This window comes from Erpetoichthys calabaricus, chromosome 1 (genome assembly GCF_900747795.2).
Source record: "Erpetoichthys calabaricus chromosome 1, fErpCal1.3, whole genome shotgun sequence".
NCBI classification, from domain to species: Eukaryota; Metazoa; Chordata; class Cladistia; order Polypteriformes; family Polypteridae; genus Erpetoichthys; species Erpetoichthys calabaricus.
This window is the reverse complement of record NC_041394.2, coordinates 122591654-122618574: the sequence shown is the minus strand read 5'-3', so window position 1 is coordinate 122618574 and position 26921 is coordinate 122591654. Positions and strand designations below refer to the sequence as shown.

At 35.1% G+C, this 26921-nt stretch overlaps 1 protein-coding gene across 1 annotated transcript in view; it reads right to left on the bottom strand.

The window, feature by feature from the left end:
- Positions 1 to 26921, bottom strand: part of LOC114649561 (GDNF family receptor alpha-2-like) — a 435940-nt gene that overhangs the window by 54701 nt on the left and 354318 nt on the right. Inside the window, exons 5-6 of the mRNA XM_028799084.2 lie at positions 16417 to 16526; positions 14081 to 14221 (exon numbers count right to left, since the gene is read on the bottom strand). Of these exons, the coding sequence (XP_028654917.2) occupies positions 14081 to 14221; positions 16417 to 16526 (251 nt within the window). The remainder of the gene's footprint in view (positions 1 to 14080; positions 14222 to 16416; positions 16527 to 26921) is intronic.

The window sequence follows — 26921 nt, the reverse complement described above, 5'->3', positions numbered from 1 at the left end:
TAATCATTCTAACCTTCCCTATATATATTTTAAAAGTTTTACAACAACTTATGCCATGTTAGATAAATTGTTGGTGCTTATTTGTTACTGCTCTGTTCTATTCCTTTTTTTAAGCCTATTTTATATGTACTGTATCTAATTACCCACCCCCACCACATTGTTTAGTGATTAAGTGTCCTGAATATGTAGAACCAGGACACTGATGGGAACGTATGAAACCAGAAGATGAAATATACAAGCCAAAATACTAAACCAGAGATCTGTCCTATCTTTCAGCTAAGCCCAAACAGAAACTGTAATTTGTAATTAGTAAAAGACTAACATCAATACACTAAAAGTCAAACCAAGAAGCACACTCACTAACTATCAGGTTTTAGCTGTAATCTCAGATAGTGCCAAACATTATACTGTTGCGCTACTGAGTCACATGATCTCCGAGACCACGCCCCTTAACAACAGGCAACATAGCCACACAATTGTGGAACCCTTAAAAAACAAAAATGGCATCAGAAAAGATGAAAAAATAATGTAACTACCTTATAACTAACTTGAAACAAATAGCAAATGGTGGATTTTTGAATTTGTGTACATTACTGTCTTGGCCCACTATTTCACACATTTTCACATTATAGGTTTGTACCAATGAATTCTTTCTGTCCCTGGGATTAGTCAGAACTGCACCAGTTCATAGAAATTTCACAAATATATCTGTACACCTAAGCTGTACTGTCTTAAAATCTCACAATGAAACTTATTCCAAAAAAGTTACTTTAACTTAATTAAAGATCCTTTCTCTGAGGGCTGAAATCCTTTATCTAAGTAATAGGTTAATATCTGGAGGCACAGCAAACAAAACAATCACAAAAATGCAAGAGCATGTAATCTTTCAATTAGTAGTTATGCATAAACATCTATTATTTGAACTATAAGCTTTTTACATGGTCCATGTCGTCTTAATATTCTCCATTGCCATTTCTACTCTAACATCTTGCTGCTGAAACAATGTTTTATTATCTACAGTGTTTCATGGATTTAAATGTTTTACTTAATTTTGATTTGGTCTAAAATTAAAGGCTTGTGTAAACAATTGCATAATTAGTGAACAACCTTTTTGTGTGTCACCATTCATTGCTGCATGGACTTTGGCCATGAAAAAGCAGCATTAACCAGAACTGTTCTTTAGAAGCAGAATAGCATGAGAAGAGTGCATTTGTGGAATCATGCAGCTGTTCGTTCTGGTTCAATTCCAGCAAACAAACAGCATTCAATCAAGAAACATCTATTTCACAATGCCCCTTAGTTAGAATCATTCAGTGCCTGCGGTGAAACATTCAGCATAAAAAATAAAAATACCTTTAAAGAAACCATCACAAATGCAACTGCTGGAATGCCACCTGCCTTGGCATTTAAAGTTCAATGACTTTCACTGGAATCTTGGTGATCGATCCCAGTGGAAAGCAATTTGCTTTCGATGAATATTTAAAGACTCTGTGGTCATCATATTGCTCTGTGGTGGCAATAGTAGTAACTGACAGGGATGTTGGGACAAGAGCAAAGTAATACTTTTAGAATTCCAGTAAATCTATATTAATTTGAGAAGCAAGATAGTTTTCTACAGACATTCAGTTTCAGGAAATAATCTTTGCTTTCAAGAAAAGAACATTTCAAATGCTCCTTGTTAATTAATGTACAGGAAGCTTGCTTTATAATCACTATTTTGTTTCTTGGCTTTATTACTAAACTTTGCAAACATGATGTGTTACTGGCACGCTGACAGCAGTAGAAGTCATGATTCAAATGTTTGTGATTTTATTACTGTGTTTAGAGGATGTTATTCTGATGGATATTATTAATCTACCAAATTAGACAGATGCAATCCCAGATGAGGCAGAAGCAAACGAGAGCTGGGACACAATTGTCTACAGTGCCATCTATTTAAAGTACCCACCAGAGGTAAGTTCTGATGGTTTGTAATATTTTTAGGAATCCCAAGAGAGCAGTTAAGATAGCAGCCATGAAAAAAATAGGTTTGCTAATAGTGACAACAAAGGTGTAAATTTCTAAATAAATTAGGATAAGATTAACGAAAGCCTCTGGAATATACAGTAACAGTTTAAAAGGTCTTGAAGGTAGTATGTGAAGCTTAAAGCTAATGGAAAACAATTTTTGCGTGAATATTATATATAATATAATGTACATTCATAACTAAACCAGACACTAAATACGTTTATTTTTAATACTGTATAATGCATTTTATATTGAACAAGGCTAGGGAAATTGTTGTATATTATCTATTGTTCAAATAAAAATAAAGTGACAAATCATTCATTAACTCCAAAGAGGTGTAGCTGATAAGTATACATCCTCAGTTGTAAAAACTGGGTAATATGAATAGTAAAATGAATTAATAGAAATACCAAATAAAAAAAAAACAGGAGTTTTAACTATATACAAAAATTAATGGGGTATTTTGATATTACGTATAAATCTTAATAGGTGATGGTACCAAGGGTGTTAAAATTAGAAGAGTAAATTTTTTTGTTATACTGGAAGTGAAAATCAGCTACAGAACCAATATATACTAATGTTGAAATAATATACAATAATTAAAATTAGCTGAGATGCAAAAAAAAGTTATTCTCTTTTTCAATACCAGGAGAAAACAAATTTGAAGCACTCCTCCATAAGGACATTAACCAGGGAGCCTTTTGTCTTTCATAAAGTTTCTTTGTCTTCCAAGCAGAAAACATACTTCTTTTGTTTCGAAACAGATTATTAAGACAAGTAACTCCTTATAAGTAAACAATGACACATTTTTAATTAATATACTGTAATGTCAATACTGTGTATATTAATAATTAATTTAGTGTGGACACCCCTTTGACACTGGATCCGGGGGAACACCCATGGGCTACACCCTACATTCCCCGGAACACTTGGTGGCAGCCCATCTGGGTTTCATCAGGGCCACAATGGTGGAACATTGGAGCTCATCCCTATTGGGCTCCATGGCCACTGCCAGGGGGAGCTGCATGGCTCAGTGGAGGATATGATCATAACAAATTCTCTTTCTTTGTGAGAACACAGAATTTGCCATTACTCTCTTGATTGTTTTTTCCTCTTGATTTCACAGCCTTGTATCATTGACAGTCTTGTTTTCTTCTAATCTTCTGTATTCACCCATTCTCACCTAATGTCTTGTCCATTCGAATCCTATAGTCAACCTGATCTAACAGGGAATAGTTTAAAGTTAAATAAAAAAGCAACAAAACACCTACAATTAAAATAAACATGTTACATTCACTTTCATTAGTTCAAGTGCCTGCTCTGTACAAAGTCATCAATCCTTAATGTAATGAAAATGAAAAAAGCCATATTTATGACAAACTAAAGAGTATATCAAAGGTCTAAATGAGCTCACTGAATACTGACTATTTATTCTGTTTGCAACAGTTTAACTCTGTTTTTTGGGTGTTATGTTACATTACATGACTTCTAGGTTTGGACAGGTCTGAATTGCTGGCAGCAGTTACTGATTTTGTCACCAGACCATGTCTGTTTAAATGACTGAAAATCGCTCAGCATTTCACATTAACCAACAGAGTGCCAATCTTCCAGAGCGGTCGTACTCGCCCCTTTTTGTGACAGTGAATAACGTGCTGTTGGACGGAGCTGATGCTGTATAAAGAGTTAACTGGTATGGTGAGTTCAGACTCAGACTCATAAGACATCAGATAGGAAAGCTTCAATTCCGTGAGTGAGGTCCAAAACACAACATATTCCTCATCACTGAAACAACATTTCCTGATAAGCATTCATTAGTTGTTAGTTGCCATGCACGCACCTACGACTAAAGACAAAACCAAAACGGTTATTGGAGCGACTCACAAACTACTTGTAGTAAGTCGTTGGATTAGTCACATTACATGACGGGCTTCACAGGAGCATGCTGAGCATTGCCTCCAAAAGCTACGACTGAAAATTGCTGAGAAAGTCATGCAATGTGTCATATCCTTTACCTTACTCCTTTTACTGGTTAGATAGGTAAGAGTCCAGAAAATTAGTCTATGATAAAGTCACATTTGAAATGGATGGATGAACAGAAATATGGCAACAGTTACATTAATGAACAATGACAGGTAGCATAGTGTGTGTCTTTAATACTTCTGACTGGCTTTCCATTGAGCAATGGTACTTGCTGTGGTACTGTTGTTAGTTTTCTTTTTACTTTTCTTATTCTTTACCACATTTATAACTACAGATCAACCTTGTATAAGGTAATGTAATTTTATTTAAATATTAAAGTTCATGAAGAAATGACCTTTAAAAGTCAATTAGAAGCATTTAACTTAAGTATTTAAGTATTTAATAATAAAGAGACATATTATGATCATTTACTGTATTGCATATTATACACAGTTGGCACAGTTTAAAGTATTTCCCAACTATACAAGATGTAGTGTTTAACATGTAGTGTTGGTGTAGGTGTATAACCAGCAATGCAAACAGCAACATCAAACATTAAAAACAAAAAGTAAAATAAATAAATAAAACAAAAAGAGTGGTTAAAAAATAAAGACACCTTTTGAGGAATGTTTATGTTCTTTTGAACTGTGGCAATAAGTGTTTACTTGACATAAGTAACTTTAGCCAATGACCACCCTTCACTGCAAATGCAAAATAAAAATTTTCTTGAATGACCCAGGAAGAGACTTTGTCAACAAATACTGTGCAATTTACATTTGCATGTATACTTTGAATGTCAAAGGCGGGCTCTTTCAGTATTCATCAGGTTAGTGACATGGGTTACGTTGAAAGCCAAACTAGAATTTTCAGCAATTTTCCCTAAAAAGAGTGTCTTGTTTAACGTATTCACCATTTTAATAATGTTAGTTTTTTATTAGTGCTAACTCAGAGAGTTAACAACATCTGTGAACTAATTTTAACTAAACGTTGTATTATAAGTGAAAGTACAAAAGAAAAACCTGTAAATGCATCGCAAGGTTAATTAACTAGAAGTGTCTGGTATAATGTTTTTTTCAATAAAGATGTAGCTTTACATAAAAAACAATCAAACTCTATGTTATTCACCAAGAAAATGGTCACATTCTGGCATGTCTTTCAACTGCTGAGTCAGTTACAATGTTGGTCTATGTTTCTAGATTATCTCATGTAAATAGCTTATTTCTGTGGACAATACTCCCTGCGTTGCAATGCTCTTCACAAATACTGCTAAGCCAATGTTTTTCGCTCACTTCTTACACCATGCAAGGTCTTCTGCTTCTTTAACCTATTTAATGACTAAGATCAACTTTAGCTCCAAGATTATCAGTATTATGTGTCCCAAATTCACACACTACATTCAAGCAATCTCAAAATCATCTTTCTGCAGAATTATCTCCTTTAAGGTTGCCATGTTCAACTAGAGGCCTTGCAATAACTCATCTCAAAGAAAGATAGCTACCGGTTGTTTGTTGTTAGAAAACCAAGTCCCATAAATTGTCATTTATTTTACAATACCTGCTGACATATTTGGACATACTGTATGTCACCATAATTCGGAGCAAAGAACAGCAAAATCCAAAGTTATATTGGGAAAATATAGTTTGGTTTCCTCTTTTTATTGTGGTCAAATAGGTAGATTTCCATTGCCAAACCAACAAAAAATCCTAAAAATGAAAACATCCTTAAAGCAATCAATTTTTTTTATCCATTAGCACTAAATACTTGCCATGCAGTGCTGCATTGTCTCTGCATATTAGTTACCTGGACAGACAAATGGTGATGTTGTTTTATTTGTTCCTGCACTACTCTCCAATCCTCTGTACTATCCAGTCATTTGGGTTTCCTCAATGCTCACAATGGCTGGTATTGGGTTGCCAAGCTAAGACTTCGTTTTTCTTAATAAATGATCAAACACTCCTTTAGCCAAATCATCTAGCATGACAGTTTACTCAGCTTTACAGTTTGTGTCGTACAAACAGTTAAGTGCCTTTCACAGATCCCTAAAGTTGTTTGAAACTACGAAATGAAACTGGCATTCACAAATACAATTATTTACTTCATTTAAGAACTAGTTACACAATTTCTACATACCAGATGTCTATTTCAGCAATTCTTCTTAATTAGTCCCAGCATGTTCATATTATTAATATGTAAATATAATGAGTTGTTGTTGTTGTTGTTGTTGTTGTATATATAGACAAGTTAAAAACAAACTTTGTGGTTTTTAGAAACACACTATCAGCCATCATGTTCCATAAACTTGACATTATTGAATACTCAGTCATTGAGAAATGTATTTATTAACGTGATGTCTTGCCTACTGACCATGGTACTGACTTTTCATGCTTCTGAAGAACTTTACAAGTTTGTAAATATTTTGAAGTTCTAAGGAATTCTGGATGAGTAAGGGGTCAGTGTTTAAAAATACAATCTAAAATGACTATTCTGACGTTTACAGATTTTTTTTTTTAATTTAAATGCGTGGCTTTAAAATGGTTACGTTCTCAGCCACTGATTATTATTCTTATCTTCCACCTATGGCTAATACTATATTTTTTTTTAAAGTTAGAACATTTTTCTCAGTTTTCCTTGACTTGCTTTTGCAAATCTTATTAAGTGAATTTAAAATTCATTTTGATGCCCTTAGTTGTTCACTTGCCTCTGAGTTTGTGAAGGGCACTAAACATCTCCAATTAATTCCACATGTGAATAGTTTCACACATAAGCAAGAACCCTGCCATAACTAGTGACATTTTTGTTAGTATTGTCTTAGAAAATAGTATGGTGCTGTTAGATAATGTATTTTCTTCACCTGCTTTCAGCAGCCAAAGTGCTGTCACTTTCTGAGATGTGAAAACTGTTTATGCTGGTCTTTTTATATTTTCTTATCCACTGTCTTTTCTATCTACTATTGTGCACTATCATTAGAAGATTATGTGCAGCTTAATTTGCATATTTTATTGAACAGCCTTAACAATATGAGGACACATATTATATCCTTCTGTCATTCTTCTCTAAGTTTCACTGCACAACTAAGCTGTAGGTTAGAGTGACGATGAAGGCAGTCAGAATTAACTGTGCATCAACAGACTTTTAAACTGTATCAACAATTCTTCTGTGCAGCACTTAGAGTAAATTGGCTAGATCCATGCTCATAAATACTGATAATAAAAATTCTAAGCTTCTGTTTTCAACAATTAACTACATGATGAAGGCCAATCAATCAAGTACTTGAGAAGATTGTTTCATTTCCACTTAGACTATTATAGAGTACAAAGTATTCCAGTCTGGCTTCTTAACATTCCACAGTACCAAGACTACATTAGTCAGGATTATCAATGACCTCCATATGGCAGCAGATTTCGAGTCTTCAAGACGCCTCATTTTAATAGATCTGAATACTGCTTTTGAAAATGTTGATTATAACATTTTACTATAATGCCTGAAAGTCACTGGAGTTTCTGGTATTGTTTTTTGAGTGTTGCCTCACTGGACAGACGGAATATGTTGCCTTAGGAAACCATAAATCAAACCTCAGCCTTGTGTCCTTCAAGTTCCTTAGGGGTCAAAATTTCGTCCAGTCATCTTTTGATCTATTTGTTACCCGTGGGCTAAATCTTACAATGGCATAATATGTCCTTTCATTGCTACACTGATGACACAAAGATTTATCTTCAGACTTCTTTCAATGCTCATATTGCATTGTCTTCAGATATTCAATCCTTGGAAGATATCCAGAGCTGGTTGAGTGACAGTTATTTGCAGTTGAACAGTGGCTAATATGAATTCAATTTTGTGGGTACTCCTTGCCAGATAAAAAAAAAAAACACGAGCTATCTACTGTATGTTACTATTAATGGTCACTTGATTACTTTATCTTGTCTGGTTACAAACCAGACTGACAATTTTGTTTCAAATTTCATTTACCTTGGTTCCCACTGCTAAACTTCTTATTTTCTCAAAACGTAAAACTTGAACAATCAGAGAAATTGGTTCATGTCTTCATATCATCCCAACTCGATTACTATATCTATTTTTGGCTGGTGCCTCACTAAAGACTTTTGAAGATACAGTTGATCCAAAATAGTGCTGCACATATATAGTTATACTCATATTACTCCAATGCTATCATCTTTACACTGGCTGCAAATAATAATATAAGTAAAATGTATTATTTTATATTTTTACTAGATCAAAAAGTGTATTTATTACAGAAACACACATGGGTGAGATTATCAAAGGAGAAAAAAACATCAAATAAACATTACCTGCTCCAGTAGGTCTGAATAAGGCCACAGTTTAGTCCCTAAATACATATAAGATGGAGTGGCTGTCCAAAATACAATATCAAATGGACCAAAACTCTACTAGTCATCTGCTAAAGTTGACTTCTTTTTTCCCCTCTTGCTTCACTACTTGTCAACCAGGGTTTTTTACCTTATCGTATCTCCCAAGCTTAGTGGGTCTGTGGCAGACAGCAGTCTTTGAAGCCCATCCTGAAGTTACTTCCAGGATAATCCCTGGAATCACTTTTAGGGTTAGGAACACCCACCCATAAAAATATAGTAACCCTGTGTCTTAACTTCTTTTTTAAAGGCTGCTCTCATGCGTTCTGCTTTGTGTAATGTGAAACAGAATTCCATGTGTTCTATAAATAAATCTTTTGAAAGCCACCTGACACTGTAGGTGATTTTCTTAGCCTCTCCCTATACCCAGATTATCTCTTTTCATTTTGGTCCCTTTAGATAAATTATGTATGTTTCATCAATTAATCAGGTAAGGTATATTTCAACCAAGTTAGGTCTTATTTCTCAAGTTAGCTTTTACACAATATTTACTTATTCTGTCAGACTTGTTCCCAGTTGAGTTTTTACCTAATGTTCTTTCTGCCCTTAGCAACCCCTTGCCAGCTGGGAAGCTTGTTGCATATTTTTGTCATTTCCATGACACAATTACAGTTTGTTATGCAGCATCATTATAAAATAAAACTTACTCAGATATAAAAACAGGAACATATTTAATTTCTCTAGTTTCAGCAGCCTACCTAATTATTGAAATAATTGAAGACTTGGTCACCTGAAAATAACAATTTCCTTCAGTTGAAAACTGTTATGTTTTCTAACACTGTTTAGCCTTTTTGCATACTCTTCCAATCAAAACTTAACATGTATAAATAAATTCAAAATAACAACTTAGATTAAGTTAATTAGACTTTTTAAACATGATTCAGCTTGGCTATACTGGCACTGTAAGAATTCCATAATGCTGCTTATTCACAAGTACCTTAAAACACCAAAAACTAGGAGTCAGGCCAGAATGGGAATAAGGCCAGTGCCCTATTTTCAGGTATTTGTCCAAACAAAAGCTAAAATTGTAAAGGAGGCATTGCTTATGACTTATTCCATTAAATATAAATAATGGAAACCTGTATACTTTTCAAAACATATGGTAGTAACATGTAGATACTGAAGAAATTATAGATAGATTGATACAGTGCCCTCCATAATGTTTGGGACAAAGACATATTTTCCCTTGATTTACTCCTTCTTCTCCACAGTTTAAAATTACAAATCAAACAATTCACACATGATTAAAGTGCACATTGTGGACTTTAATTTAAGGGCATTTGTATACATTTCAGACAAACCATGTAGAAATGACAACACCTTTTCTACATGGTCTTTCCATTTCACAGCACCATAATGTTTGGTATATAGCAATGGCAGATAAATTAAAGCAGTTATATTTAGTATTTTGCTGCATATGCATTGCATGCAATGAATGCTTGAAATCTGTGATTCATGGACATCCCTAGGTACTGAGAATCTTCTTTTGTGATGCTCTGCCAAGCCTCTAATGCAGCCATCTTCAGCTCCTGCTTGTTAGTTTTCTCATCAACATATTGAAAACATGCTCATTTGGATGAGATCAGATGACTGTCTTGACAGTTCAAGGATTTTCCATTTTTTAGCTTTGAAAAACTCCTGTGATGCCTTAGCAGTATGATTGGGATCATTATCCTGTTGTAGGATGAAGCACCATCCAATCAGTTTGTAGGCATTTATTGGAACGTACATGCCCAAGCCATAATACCCCACCACCATGTTTAACAGATGAGACATTATGCTTTGGATCTTAGGCAGTTCCTTTTTGTCTCCAAATTGTCCTCTTGAAATCACTCTCATACAGGTTAATCTTAGCCTTGTCTATCCACACCAACTTTTTCCAGAATTTTTTAGGCTCTTTTAAGTACATTTCTCAAAACAGTAATCTGGCCATCCTGTTTTTGTGGCTAACTAGTTATTTGCATCTTGCAGTGTAGCCTCTGTATTTCTGTTCATGAGGTCTTCTGTGGATAGTCGTCGTTGACACATACTGTACACATCTGCTTCCTGAAGACTGTTTCTGATCTTTCGGACAAGCGTTTAGGGCTTTTTCTTTACCATAGTAAGGATTTTTCTGTCATCAGCAGTCGAGGTCTTTCTTGGCCTACTAATCCCTTTGTGATTACTGAGCTCACCAGTAGGTTCTTTCTTCTTAACAATATTCCAAACAGTTGATTTAATTAATCCTAATGTTTTACCAATGTCTTCAATGGTTTTTCTCTTGATTTTCAACCTCATGATGGCTTCTTTGACTTCCTTTGACACAGCTCTTGTCCTCATGTTGAACAATAGGAACTACAGACTCCTAAGCAAGTCTGTAGGTAGAAAGAAGCAAGCTCAGACATCTTATGCTTACACTAATGAAGCAATGAAACACACTTGAGTAATCACAATCACAATATGAAAATATCCTTATATTAAAGTATGCAATGTGCACTTTAATTACGTCTGAATTGTTTGAACTGTGGAGCAGACACAAGAAAGAGTGCGTCTTTGTATCAAATATTATGGAGGGCACTGTAGATAGATAGATAGATAGATAGATAGATAGATAGATAGATAGATAGATAGATAGATAGATAGATAGATAGATAGATAGAGAAGTAAATATTATAACAAATAACAACCATCATAACCAACCATAATCACTAATTGCAGTGCTAATCATTTTTTACTTTATTTTAAGATGTTGCTTGGCGTTTTTGACACCACTTGAATCTACACAGCATAGTGATTCTGTCAACTTCTTTAAATGAAGGTGTCTGTGAAGAATTATGGATTACTGTTACTACTAAGTGCTTGTACTTTGCAGTCCATTTCAACTGTTACTCATTTTTAATGCAAAATGAAACATGAGCAAATTCAAACAATTAAAACAAAACCTTGGACTTGTCATCAACATGATGACACGGGGTGTAAACCAGTCAGTGACAATGACATTAGCACAGCTTCTTTGTGGTTTTCTCAGGCCAACATCAGCTTTACATATAGAGCAAGGACTGTTACGCAAAGAGGTTTCACTGAAATTTTGCTGTTGGAAATTTTCTAGAAACACAATGAAAATTAAAAAGAAAACAGGTTTAACCAGGTCCTGCCTGATTACCGATTGATACTAAAAATGTTATACGTGTGTTTGGACTGAAGCACAGAGAAGCTAGAAAAAGGCAGCATCTATACTAACTTTTTGTGATCTGTTTGTTTCTAACAAAATCAAAAATGTTAATTTCAATAAAGGCACAGAGTTGTGGTATAAACCATTACCCACCTATTTTATTCTGATGCTGTGAACATTTTGAAATATCAAAACACAAGAATAATTTTTTAAAATTATTTTCAGTTTATTCAGGACTAAAATAGCTCTAGTGTATGTATATATTTGTGTAGGCAGTAGCGATTGGCAGCTTGTTCATTTAGGGTCTTGCTACCTAAAGTACAGCATGAGATATGCGAGCATATGGTTGGGTTGGCATGTGTGAATATGATGCATTGCTTTTAGGTGAATAAATTAAAAAAGCTTATACTGTTATTATTATAACAATTAAGCTTTTTGATCTTTTATAGGCTTCACATATCTGTGAAATTTAAAGAAAATGGGGTGTGTGTTTCATCTGGAACGCTTAGATTGCTAGCATACAAAACCTTCAAATCTTCCACAGTTTTTTAAAAAACGGTTGAGGTATTTGAAAAAGCCATAAGGAGGTTTTGATTTTTTACATGTTGATTAATTAAGGACTTTGTTAAATGGTGCGGCTCAAACCAAGGAGCTGGTGGTGGATTTTAGGAGGCCCAGGCCCCTCATAGACCCTGTGATCATCAGAGGTGACTGTGTGCAGAGGGTACAGACCTATAAATACCTGGGAGTGCAGCTGGATGATAAATTGGACTGGACTGCCAATACTGATACTCTGTGCAAGAAAGGACAGAGCCGACTATACTTTCTTAGAAGGCTGGCGTCCTTCAACATCTGCAATAAGATGCTGCAGATGTTCTATCAGACGGTTGTGGTGAGCGCCTTCTTCTACGCGGTGGTGTGCTGGGGAGGTAGCATAAAGAAGAGGGATGCCTCACGCCTGAACAAACTGGTGAAGAAGGCAGGCTCTATTGTAGGCACGGACCTGGACAGTTTGACATCTGTGGCAGAGCGACGGGCGCTGAGCAAGCTCCTGTCAATCATGGAGAATCCACTGCATCCACTAAACAATATCATCTCCAGACTGAGGAGCAGCTTCAGCGACAGACTGCTATCAATGTCCTGCTCCACTGACAGAGTGAGGAGATCGTTCCTCCCCCACACTATGCAACTCTTCAGTTCCACCCACATTGTACAAAGTTACTGTCTGTTATATCTGCATTTTTATCACTCTTTAATTTAATATTGTTTTTTTTTTTAAGTATGCTGCTGCTGGAGTATGTGAATTTCCCCTTGGGGATTAATAAAATATCTATCTATCTATCTATCTATCTATCTATCTATCTATCTATCTATCTATCTATCTATCTAATAAGCCACTGATTCCTTAAAATGAAAATATGAAATGAAAAAAATGAAAAATATTGCTTTTTTACAGCAGCTTGCTTAAATATACAAAACATTGCCTATCCTTTCACTGTTTTTTTTAATTCTATTTTTGATTATTTCTTTCTTAAAATATAAATGCTAACAGTTGTTTATACAAACAACCAAAGAGATTTTCATTAAACAAAGATGCGAAAAAGCTGTCTTCAGTGTTTTTTTGACAATCGTACATGGTGCAACTTTACTGCCTCTAGTCTGGTAAAAAGTAGTCAATTTACACTTACAATAACACATTCATATTATGCTATATTCTGTCATCCACTATATTTGCCAAAATGCATACAATTTTAGTTTTTATTTATTTCTTTGCTTACTGACATTTACAACTGATATTCTGGCTTGTTGATTTGTTATTTATTTCCATGCTTCTTGACATTTAAAAAAGATATGATTTGTTTACTTATTTCATTCTTACTGTAGAGACTGACCCTTAAAACAAATACTGTATTTGAGCAAATGTATTTTTTCCAATTCATCCACCCATTTTCTGAACCTGCTTTTTTCACTACTGGGCCAAAGGGAGGTAGAGTCTTTGCAGCATTAATGTACACAAGGCATTAACCAACCCTGGATGAGATATTGAGGTACACTTCTGCACATATCCACAATAAGTCGATGAGGCTAACAGGCAGTAAGTTTAGAATGTGGGAGGAAGCAGTACGCTGAGGGACACCCAAAAAAAAAACCAGGAAGATTATGCTAAATGCTCTCCAATAGTTACTAACTGTAAAATTGTCACAGTAATGACAAAACCGATGTATCATGCCAAAAACTAAACAAAAGATTCCATCTATCCATATTTTAGTCTGTTTATCCAGTTTAGTGATGTGGACTAATCTGCGGTTGCAAAGTAACTCACACTTCTTTGAGATATGGAAGAAAAAACACCTAATAGCTAACAGTATAGCTCTAATTCACCACAGCAGCGCAGATAACCTACACAATAAAGAAAGTGCATTCTGGCCTTTTAAAATTTTAATCAAAAAACACACACACAACCACATGCATATGTTAAAGAACCCCTTTTGAACAGTATACAATATAAGAGAACAATTTAACTGCTGTTTAACTCAAATGTCAAAAGCAAAATTTAAGTGAATTCTAGGAAACTTACGGAGGCAGGTATTTTCTGTGAAATCCCTTAAAAATTTTTCACATTCCTCCTCTCGATTGCCACTTCCTTTACACGAGCACCAGGGGGCAACTACAATGTTAGTGTGGCTGGAGTCGACATAGTTGGGAGTCATATCAAACCCTGGGTGGAAATAAAAAGTGGTTAAATTAAAAAGAAATATCATAATCGATTATTATTACTTATTGAAAATTGCTTGTCTATCTATCTATCTATCTATCTATCTATCTATCTATCTATCTATCTATCTATCTATCTATCTATCTATCTATCTATCTATCTACACAAAATCAAAATAAACTGATTTGCAAGTGTCTAACCATACATGACTTGGCTTTATGATTGTGAGTTTTTAAGTATTAGGAAATAATATTAAATAAAGGGAAGTGTTTGCATATGATAAACATTAGAACATTAGAACAATCTAGATGAGAACAGGCCATTCAGCCCAACAAAGCTTCCCAGTCCTATTCACATAATTCTTCTAAAATAACATCAAGTCTAGTTTTGAAAGTTCTAAAAGTCTTACTGTCTACCACGCTACTTGGTAGCTTATTCCACGTGTCTATGGTTTTCTGTGTAAAAACTTCCTAATGTAAAATATAATTTATTTTGTTGCAGTTACAGTAGTTACTTCAGTTATAGCCATCCATCTATTATCTGAAACCAGTCGATTCCAATTCAGTGACATGGAGCTTTTTATCCTGAGAGCACAGGGTGCAAGTTGGGAACCAACTCTCCCTGTGCACCCTGACTCAAGGTCAATTTAGAAGTGACAGTCAAGCAAACTTGCAAATCTTTGGGATGTGGCAGGAAACAAAACAGCCACAGTGAGTGAAAACATGTTAAAGTGTGCAGCACTCACAGAGTGCCATGGCTAATATTCATTATAGGGTGGTAAAACATATAATAAAGTTTTTTATTTCAACTTCTAACAAGTTGATTTTCAGTAAACTCCTTTGAAACGAAACAATGAAAACAGAATCAAGAAAAAAATCATTTTAAGCTTCTGTATGAAAACATTTAAAAACCCTATGAAATTGATACAGTATAAACATATATATTTAATTATTGATTAGCTAATATGCTTTATTTGTATTACTTAATACAACAACTGAACAAAAGATACAGTGTCATATGCAACATCCTGAATCTGCTCCTTTGGATATTCCCTTTCATTTTTTCAATGGACAGTAGCTTGGGAATACCTGTTCCTTCACAAGTATGCAGGTCATGGCCAAAAGTTTTGAGAATCACACACAGTGTCTTTAGATCTTTTTGTCAGATGTTTCTATGGTATATGTCCCAGAAGTTGATTGACAGCATGCCAGGCGAATTGCAGAGGTCTTGAAAAAGAAGGGCTAACACTGCAAATAATGACCCTTTGCATAAACTGAATGTAATTGTCAATAAAAGCCTTTGAAACTTAAGAAATGCTTGTAATTATACTTCAGTATACCATGGAAACATCTGACAAAAAGATCTAAAAACACTGAAGCAGCAAACTTTGTGAAAACCAATATTTGTGTCATTCTCCAAACCTTTGGTCATGACTGTACTGTTAGACATTATGTGACCTCAAAGAGAAAGAGTTGGGCTAAATAAAGGACAAACTACGGCTTTGTTGTTATTAATATTAATTAAAATTAATGTGTATCACTCAGATTTAAAAGAAGGTAAATTTTGCAGCATAGGGGCTTGACAGTAATTTTCCTGGATTCTCCAACTAATCTGAGCATAAAAGGTGAAAAATGTAGTTCTATATTTATGAAATGTAAAATATTTTGATATTTCAAGATATTAGTGCATAAACTGTTAGTGGCTTCGTAAGAACTGTGACAAAAAGACAAAACTGGGACATTAAATGCAAATTCAGGTCAAGTCTAACTAAACTGGTACATTTTGTTTCCCCTGGTATATTGCAGGCATCGGCATTTTCAGTGAAAGAGTTCCTTTATTGCGACTTCATAATTGTTCATATGCTGTGTTTGAGAACAACAATCTTTTTGAGTAAAAGCATGGAGTGGCAAATTGTACTTACAGGACTTAGTCACTAGGGATGAACAAGCAAGTACAGAGTGAAGTATTAAAAACTGAGTGAAAATTCCAGCTACAGATAATTTATGGACTTCATTTTTACAAGAGAAACAATAGAGAAACTTCTTTCATTCTGCCGCAAGACTTCTTTTTATATACAGATGAATGCTTTTTTTCCTGCTGAAATATATAACATATTTCCAAAACTATACCACAAGCACCAGAATATAAAGATGTGCACATTAATCATTAACATGTGTGGGAAAAAAATACATACTTACCAATAAGTCCTGTGTAGGAGGCCAGACATGCTTGATAGTTATCATTAGGGCAAGATGTGATGGAATGGAAGGTTGTCTGACAATTCATATGAAAGTCAGCTAATCTTGACCTGTTCACAAAATACAAAGTGTTAGCTTGAAAATGTAAAGTGCAGGAACAGTTCTAAAAAATCATCACTTTTAGCATAAGCATTCTGGAGAAAATAATCCTTTACTATATTCCTTTTCCTTATAAAACATCATGAATACAGTAATATCTAAATGATTTAGTTATTTATGATTTATTCACACGTGATTAAAAACTGTTTCTGTTTAATATAGTATGTGTACTCCTTCTTTGTCAAATATTGGAGTCACTATTTATTACTTAAGGGATGGCATAGGCAAGAATTATAATTTCAGCTCGTGGACAAGTAACATTCATGTCTGAGATTCACAGATCAGTCAAAGCATCAAAAGGAAAATCTCACATTAGTTTGATTTCCCCATGGGATTAATAACATGTCTCTAATCTAATCTAATGTTTTTTTTGGGGGGTAATTGACATGGAACATCATTTAATTCATTTTAAAACCACTTTCCAACTGCATGGTCAAGAAGGAACTGAAGCCAGTTCCTGCAGCAGTAAGCACAAGACAGAATCTGCCTTTCATGATTGAAACATTCTGTAACCCTGATGCATATAACATTTGGGAATAAAATTTTCTTTACTAGATTTCTCTATGTAGAAAACTATATGTATAGCCTGAAGGAAAAAAACAGCTAAATGGACTGAGAATTGAATCCAGATTTGTACACCCATAACTATAAATGCCACATTACCTATACTAGAAAACATCATTACATTGTTTATTTTTTTAAGTTGAGGGGTGTGCCAAATTCCATTTATTAGTTACAAAAATTGTAAATCCTTTCTTCTTCAAACTATTTTAAAAGAGAAAAGTAAATAAGTCAAGGCTACTATCCTCTTGACCTGACCAACAAGCATAGTTGTCCGGGGATCCTGGAAAAAGATGGATGGCTTGAGGCATGTAAGGCTGAAAGGCAAAATGTGGGTGGAAACTTCCATAAATAAGGAAACTCTAAGACTAAATTACATGATGGTCTAAGTGCTGCCCACTGCCTATTCAAAATAAACTGAGATAACAGAGATTATAAAATGTGAAAAGTACCATCATAATATTTTTTTGCTAAATTAACAGACCAGATTTTCTGATTCTTAGCAACAGTGTTCAGCTTCTTATTCTTAGCATAAGCAATAAATATAATCTCACTAGCATATTATGGGTGTGTCAATGCTTAGCTACCCTACCAAATCAGGTGCCCAGTTGGTATTCTCATTTGATGCCAAAACCTCAGACTATAAAAATAACACAAGGTCATGTTACTTACAGAAATTCTGAGACAATTCTGCACTTATGGGGTGTAATGATAAGGGAGTTTGGACAGTGTGTAGGAGTCAGGTGGAGAACTTTGTTTCTTAGTGCAGAAAGAATTGTCTGCAACATTAGCAAAACCAAGAAACTGGTTATTGACTTGCCATACCAAAGAACCTCTATATTTGGTCACTATTCAACACTATTCAAGGAGTGGATGTAGAGGTGGTGCACAACTACAAGTATTTAGGGGTTCGCATAAATGACAGGTTGAACTGCTCACAGAACACAGTGGAACTATACAAGAAATGGCAGAGCAGGCTCTTTTTCCTTAGGAGACTGTGTTCCTTTAACGTGGGCAGTGACATCCTTCACATCTTCTACAACTACACACTTATGATGGCCAGTGTGATTTTCTATGCTGTGGTGTGCTGTTCTGATAACATCACTTCAAGAGGGCAAGCTCAGTTATAGGACGGACTCAGGACAGAATTAAAACAAAACTGAGTGCCATAATGAAAAATGACAGTTTCCCCCAGGGGACAATTATCTATCTATCTATCTATCTATCTATCTATCTATCTATCTATCTATCTATCTATCTATCTATCTATCTATCTATCTATCTATCTATCTATCTAAAACCACCTTCAGTTTTCCTTATGGACATTTGTAAAACATTTATTTAGAATGAAAATTCCATGTCATGAGATCACAGAATTGAATGCTGAGCATCACAAAAATAACTGTTCTTCAATTTAAGCAAGACAGATTGTGATTTTTTAAAAACTGCCTCATAGAAACGAATGACAAAAGTGTTTATATTTTAAAATTCTTTCTGCATTATCATTGACATTTCTACTTCTTACATAGTTCTCTACACTATCAATCCATGTACTCAAATTTGCAATCTCTTTATTTAGATTTCTATAAAGTGTACTTAAGCATAAGATTTTAAAAAACAGTCAAGATCTGAACACCCCTGTGATTCAATTTTAAACCCGCATCATACCTCAAGTTCACGGTGTGAACAATTATTTCCAAATGTTTGTGTGACACTTGCTGCTTAACCAAGATCTGTCTCTGCTCATTTTTTTATATATAAAATGTATTTTCAGATAACAGCAGGTATAATTTGGACCATTTTATCTTTTCAAATCTCTGCTGGCTTCAGTGGAAAAATGTAAGTTGAAAAAGTTAGTTCCTGAAATCTTTCCTCATAGCTGATTGCTTGTAGTCCCTGAAAATTATGAGTACTTCTTTTCTAGACTTTCTTTGGCCCCAAGACAAGGGATATTCAAATATAGCTGATAATTTAGTTGTAATTTAAGCACAAATCAACTTGTATAAACATGCATTCTGAGGCAAGTAAAAACATTTACAAACTTGCTGCCATTACTTAATAGATCGTTCCCCATCTCTCCAATAATTTGTTAAGAAGATGCCAGAGCAAGAAGTACCTAGGGTATTGTGCAATACATAACCACAAACATTCTTACAAAGGAAGGTATAGTACAATTTCTTATGAAAATCTTTGCCTGGCTTCAAAGTCACATTTTGAAAACGAACGTTTGCCTTAGGCAGGGTTGTACAATTGTGCAAATCATTTAGAAAAGGATTGTGCTGAAAATGAATGCCACGCTAGGAGACTCCTAATAATATTCATAAAATTGAAAAACCTACCCAAGACAATTGCCAGATAATTATTTGTGCACTGAGAGTAGAGGCTGAAATTAGTGTAGGGACTGCAGAGGAAGCTGTGGACAAACAGTGGAAATTCACTAACGTGGGAATAAGGTGGGTCCTATGATTTCTGACATTGGACTTCTTTAAGGGAATAAGAAAGAAGCAGTCATAGATTTAGTTTAAACCTAATTCCACTACTTTTTCTACTGAGTCAAAAGACTGAGTGTGTTTTGGAAATTGTAATGTTGAAACATTAATCTTAACAAAAAGTCTAATTGGGTTATATAAAAAAAAAGCCATAGGATATTAGAATATCATTTATGGCAAAAGCTAATATTGATTCTTTAATTGTCAGAAAAAAAAGAAGTTCTTTAAGTGGGAGTTATTTTTGCAAATAGCAAGTCACTACTGTCAACTCTTAATTCAAAGGGCATGAACTTTAGTTTTACCATGGAATTTAGGTGTTATTTAGGTTAGGGGTAGGGTTAGGGTTATTAGTTGTAATTTAGGTTTCAATACTCTCTGAGATCTGCTAAATCCAGTTTGGAGACTGCAACAGGAAGGAGGCTCCCAAACAGGCAGGATACTGAAAATGTACTTCAATCATTTTTGTTGGGAAATGCACTATATGCATACATTTTCTTCTTATTCTTCTTTTTCTTTCGGCTGCTCCCATTAGGGGTTGCCACAGCGGATCATCTTCTTCCATATCTTTCTGACCTCTGCTATTATTAATTAACTATTGTAATGCTTTATTGTTAAACTGTTTAAATTACCTGAAACATAAATTCAAAACCTTTTAACTTTTTTTGAAATTCCTAGACTAAATAAAACTGCTGCATTTCATCATATGGCCCCAAACTAAAAGCTTGAGAACTATTGTAGTGTTTTTATTAGCATTAAACTCTTACAGCTTCAGGTTGTTCATATAGTTTTTCAGTAGTTTAGGGAATCTCTGCAATTAACCACTATTGAGTGTTTCCCAGTATGGTGCCCATAGTCACTGTTACTTTAATTAGGTTGTGTCAACTAGTCATCACTAATACCATAAGCTATATTTTTTCTTAGCTGTTCATAATGTTTCTATTTTCAAATTCAGCTGCTAATTAACATCCATTTGTTTGTTTACTTAACCAATATAAGCTGGTTTAGAGTCACAGGGAGTTAATGTCACTCACGGTGGCATTGGGAAAAAAACTGAAACTAACTTTTGATGAGGCCTTAGTCTTATCAGGCCAAGTTAAAGTCACCAGTAGACCTAGCAGGCATATCTTTGGGAGCACCCAGGCAAAAATCTCTGAAGATGAGAGATCTTTCAACCTTAACACATACAATGATAAGCCCAGGATTCAAATCCAGTCCCCTCAGCTGTAACTTGGCAATACTATTCTGTTTACAATGGCAAAATAATTATGTTCTTTATTTTTAGGTAGGGAAGACAAAACTTTCAAAGTAAGACTGTTATACTTGCTAAACATGTCACTGGAGAGTAGAATTACACTGTACTCTGCACACACAACAATAATGACCAAATAAACCAATAAAACTTGACTGTTGTCTTACTGGTAATAAAATAAACTGGTACAATTACTTCTGTATTATTACCAAAATTGCTTTCTACCTACCTTTTTGGCCAATCTCGTACTTGAGGATGTTTGTGGAAATGAAGGGGAAATGCATTTAAGACTGAAGCCAGAAACCACTTGTTCACTCAAAGAGTTGTGACAATCTAGAACAAACTACCAAGTCATGTAGTTGAAGTAGAAACCTATAAAAAGTATCTGGATGAGATATTGGAACAGCTTAGCCATTAGCTAAACAAACAGGCAAGATGGACTGAATGCTTTCTCCTTGTTTGTCAATTTTTTTATGTTGTTAAGTTCTTTTGTTGTTTCTAATTTCCCTTTTGTTTAAGAATCAATGGTTAGCACTGCTGCCATTCACATCTCCTGAACTCTTGTGTCTGTGTGAGCTCTGCACATTCTGCTTGTGTCTATGTGGGTTTCCTTCATGTTGTCCTGACACATCTCAAAAGACATATGGGCCAGATTTCTTAGTGACTGTAAATTGGTCTTAGATGAGTTAATGAGTACATAAGATTCAGTTTGCTCTTAAATGGACTGCTGCCCCATCAGACCTTTTATTAAAACATGTTGGATTGGAAAATGAATGAATCAGAAAAGTACTGTTCAGAACATCACATCTTCATATTAGCATTTGAATATGATATGACATCTTAACTTTGTTTTCTTTTATTTAATTTTCTGAATATATCCCATTTATACTCTCCATGAAGGGAATTAACTTTTCTGATTCATAAATTTTGTAAAAAAAACGGGAGTGTTCTCATACTATCACTATTGATAAATAGGAAAGAAATGCTTAAAAAACACTTCTTAAACACCTAAAAAACCTACAGGAAATTATTTCTTTCTATTTGATTCCCATTTCAAGATTTATTTTTCCCCAAATACAGTTTTGGCAATCTCAGCTATTTCTTTTTTGAGCTTAGCTTTTGCCAGATTCTGATTCTGATTAGCTCTTTACTTTTTTCTGCATGATTTCCTCTTTCCGCTTGATCCATTTTAATGGAAGGACTATCATGGCCGTGAGATGCAAAGGGTCAGACAACCCTGCCAACAGCTGTGCCCTGTGCCCATGTTCTGGATAAGCATTAATTACTTCTGTCCAGGCTGCCAACTCCTCATGTGCAGGAGCATTTACATATTACCCTTCCAATGCACCCACACTTGTACAGGGCATACTCTTTTCTGACAATTCTGAAAGAGTCTAGATCAATGTAGTCTTTTTTTGGATAAAATGTACATCATAAAATTTCATCATACTGTGAAATTGCAGATAACAATGGGGCTGCATTGCTTCATTTTACATAAATATAATAATTATGTAGTATCTACTCCATATCACAGGCTGTTTATAGTTAAAGTCACACAGCCATTGTTAATGGGAAGGAGTTACAAAGGTTGAATTAAGAGAAGAGAAAACAATCAAATGACTCAAAGGTCATTACGAACTCATGCTAGAGATTACAATCAATGATTAAGCCATCCAAGACCATATTATGAGCACTTATACACATTGTGATCATGTAGCGTTGATCAGTGAACTTCACCAAAGCGTTTTTCAGAGCAAAATTGCCTTGGTTCACCGGTAAACTTGTTTGTTGAATGTTTCCCTGAGATTGTTGTGTAGCCAGCTTAGGTTTTTCCCAGTTCCCCATGATGCTGTGGGAAGCCAGCATGACACTAGCTGTAACAGCTAATGTTGAATAGGGATTGTGCTGCACATGCATAAAACTTCCATGCATGCAAGATTCATTAAGTATTAAGTATACTCCACCTCACACTTTATGATCTATTTCCTGCATACATGCATGCGTGATGTCACAAACCAATCAGTACCCCATCCGGATTTGCATCCCACATGAGTTTTAAAAAGAAATTAAAAAAAGCTTCATTCAGCATTACACTTTACGTACAGCACAGCCAGATCTGAACTATGCATAAGTATACACAACTTGCAGTATTTTCATTTGAGAGATTCTTTACTGACCATAATGAGAATATTATGAAAATATTTTCTTGTTCTGCATAGATTATTTGTATGTTGTGTCTTTACTAATGAATTAAGCATGTTATGCTTCTTGTTATGTAGCCCAGATTGGGCAGTGACAGGGACAGCCCCTAAGTATATATAAGATCCATTACAGGCTCTCTGAGTTTTAGTCGTAGTGAAAGTAGGTCAGAAGATGTAGACACAGATAAAACACTCAGTGTAATTTTATCTGAGGGATTCACAGTGGTTAGCACTGTTGCCTCGCGGCTCAGAGTTGGCAGACATTTCCCTACAACAACAACATTTATTTATAAGCAAATTTTCATACAAACAATGTAGCTCAAAGTGCTTTACATGATGAAGAAAGAGAAAAAAGACAAAATAAATAAGAATTAAAATTAGGGAACACTAATTAGCATAGAGTAAAAGTAAGGTCCAATGGCCAGGGAGGACAGAAAAAAAAAAAACTCCAGATAGCTGAAGAAAAAAATAAAATCTGCAGGGGTTCCAGGCCATGAGACCATCCAGCCCCCTCTAGGCATTCTACCTAACCCTAGCCCTCAAGAACACCTGAAAGACAATTTTACCATTATAATACACTTAAAAATCGTGCAGTTTCTCTTTTCCCGGTGACTTCAATAAATTTTGCAGAGTTTGCCAAAATTTCCAATCCTTTATGCATTTTCACTGAACTTGAGCCAAGCGTGAATGAATGTTTGCTAAATTACTATGATGATGTTTTATACATTATATAGCTGTACTGAATATTGCTTTGGCCACTAACTAGTCCTGTGTTAAGAAGTACATATTGCAAGTAAGAATATGTGTTCCCTAAAAGCATGGGTGGTTCAAAGACCGTGTAATTAATGAGAGTTTTGAGCACAGAGAATACTTTAGATCATATGCATTCAAATCATACACTGCATTTTTTTTATTTATTTATTTATTTTTTTTAAATCTTAATATCTTAACTTAAAAGCGCTGAAGATTATTTCAAGCTTAAATATTGTTAATGAGAACATTTTCGGCAGATAGTATTAAGGATTTAACTGTAAAAGATATCTCTGTTTTAATTCTGTAACGCCGCTGCAGGGTGGGGTTTGTTTTGTTTTGGACGTGCTCTGTCTCTTCGTATGTCAGAGGACTGGAACATCGCGAAGTGGGATCTAGCCTCATGTGGGGAGGCAAAATGGGGGGGTGGGGGGATAAAGGGGGGAGAGAAGGAGAGCAGGTTATATCTAATCTATTCTTGTAATCCTTATAATTATAAATATCAATGCAACAACAGGCTAAAATGCAACAACTCATGGGGAATCTTGAAACTAAGATTAAAACTGCCATATTACCAATTAAAACTATAAATGACATTAAAAACTCAGAATCAATGTCTCCATGATGGGACAGTTAACTTTGTGAGCTGGAATGTTAAAGGCCTGAATCACGAATTAAAGAGAAAGAAAGTATGCTCTCACCTAACAGGCTTAAACGCTAAAATAGTATTTCTACAGGAGACCCACTTACTAACCAAGGATCAGTTCAGATTACAAAAAGGCTGGACTGGCCAAATGTTTCATTCTAGCTTTATAAAGAAAACTAGAGGGGTGGGAATTCTCATACATAGAACAGTTCCATTTGTAGCATCAGAGGTAGTGTCGGACCCTGAAGGGAGATATGTGATGGTCATGGGCAACTTATATAACAGTAAAATCCATCCATCCATCCATTTTCCAACCCGCTGAATCCAAACACAGGGTCACGGGGGTCTGCTGGAGCCAATCCCAGCCAACACAGGGCACAAGGCAGGGAACCAATCCTGGGCAGGGTGCCAACCCACCGCAGTAACAGTAAAATGATTTTGATAAATGTTTATGCACCCAATGTTGATGATAAGGAATTCATGCAAAATCTATTGGCATCCATTCCCAATGTGAACACTCATAAAATTATAATGGCTGGGGACTTTAATTGTGTTTTAAATCCACTCTTAGATAGGACTCCTGTGACAGGGGGGACGACATCTAATACTGCAAAGATAATTACACAGTTTTTAAATGATCACAACTTATCAGACCCCTGGAGGTTTCTTAACCCAAACTCAAGAACATATTTGTTCTACTCACCAGTGCATTAAAGCTACTCAAGAATTGATTATTTTTTTATAGATAATAATTTCCTGCCTACAATTAAATCATGCAAATATGACACAATTGTTATCTCTGACCATGCCCCTCTAGTCTTGGAGCTAAAATCAATAAGCCCCTCATACTCACCTCGCAGATGGCGTCTTAACCCTCTTTTATTGGCAGACGAGAACTGCACAGAATTTATATCCAAACAAATCAGCTTCTTCCTAGAGACAAACACGTCCACAGAGGTTTCTGCAGGAACACTCTGGGAAACTCTAAAGGCCTTCTTAAGAGGCCAGATTATTTCATATCTTTCCCATAGAAATAAATTAGAAACCAAGAAAGTGTCAGAGCTAAGAAATGAAATTACTAGAATAGATGAAGAACAAACCAGGCGTCCAAGTGAAGCTCTTCACAGGAAAAGGCAGGCCCTGCATACAGAACTTAACATCTTAACAACTAAAGAAACTGAACAACTTATTTATAAGTCTAGACAGCATTACTATGAACACGGAGAAAAAGCTAATAAGCTTTTAGCTCAACAAATTCATAAACAAGAAGTTCACAATGCAATACCAGTAATCACCAACAAGAATGGAGAAGAAATCATCGACCATAATAAAATAATGCACACATTTAGAGATTACTATAAGTCTTTATATTCCACTGAGCCCAAAGAAGACAACACGCAATCTAATGCATTTCTGGATAATTCACAAATACCACAAATAGATGCTTTAAGTGCTGAGGAACTGGATAAACCTCTAACGCTAACAGAATTACTAGACGCTATAAAGTCACTACAAAGCGGGAAATCATCAGGCCCTGATGGTTACCCCGTAGAGTTTTATAAGAAATTCTCCACTCAGCTAGCTCCACTCTTATTGGTAACATTTACAGAAGCTAAAGACCACCAAATACTACCTCAAACATTTCGACAAGCATTAATCACCGTCTTTCCTAAACAAAATAAGGACTTGTTACAATGTGCATCATATAGACCAATTTCACTCCTGAATAATGATGTTAAGATACTCTCAAAAATCCTAGCTAGAAGGATGGAGAAAGTGCTGCCCTCGGTAATATCACAAGATCAAACTGGATTTATTAAAGGCCGACATCTATCTTCAAATCTCCGATGCTTGTTTAATGTTATATATTCACCAGCAAAATCAAACACCCCAGAGATATTACTATCATTAGACGCAGAAAAGGCATTTGACATGATCGAATGGAATTACCTTTTCACTGCATTGGAGATATTTGGGTTTGGCCCGAATATTTGTGCTTGGATCAAACTACTGTATACCAGTCCAGAAGCTTCAGTTTGTATTAATAAAATTTGCTCAGACTACTTTAAACTAGAACGTGGTACCAGACAAGGATGTCCCTTGTCGCCACTGTTGTTTGCAATTGCTATTGAACCACTGGCGGTTCACTGCCGAAATTCTTATCAGATAAAGGGGATTGTCAGAGAAGGACTGGAACAGAAAATTTCTCTATACGCAGATGATATGGTCTTATATATATCGGACCCAGAAAACACTGTCCCTGCTGTTTTAACAGCACTAACAGAATTTCAAAAGATATCTGGTCTTAGAATTAATCTGAATAAAAGTATACTCTTTCCAGTGAACTCACAAGCATATAATATTAGATTAGACACCCTACCTTTTACCATAGCAGATCAGTTTAAATACCAAGGGGTAAATATCACAAGTAAACATAAAGCTCTTTATCA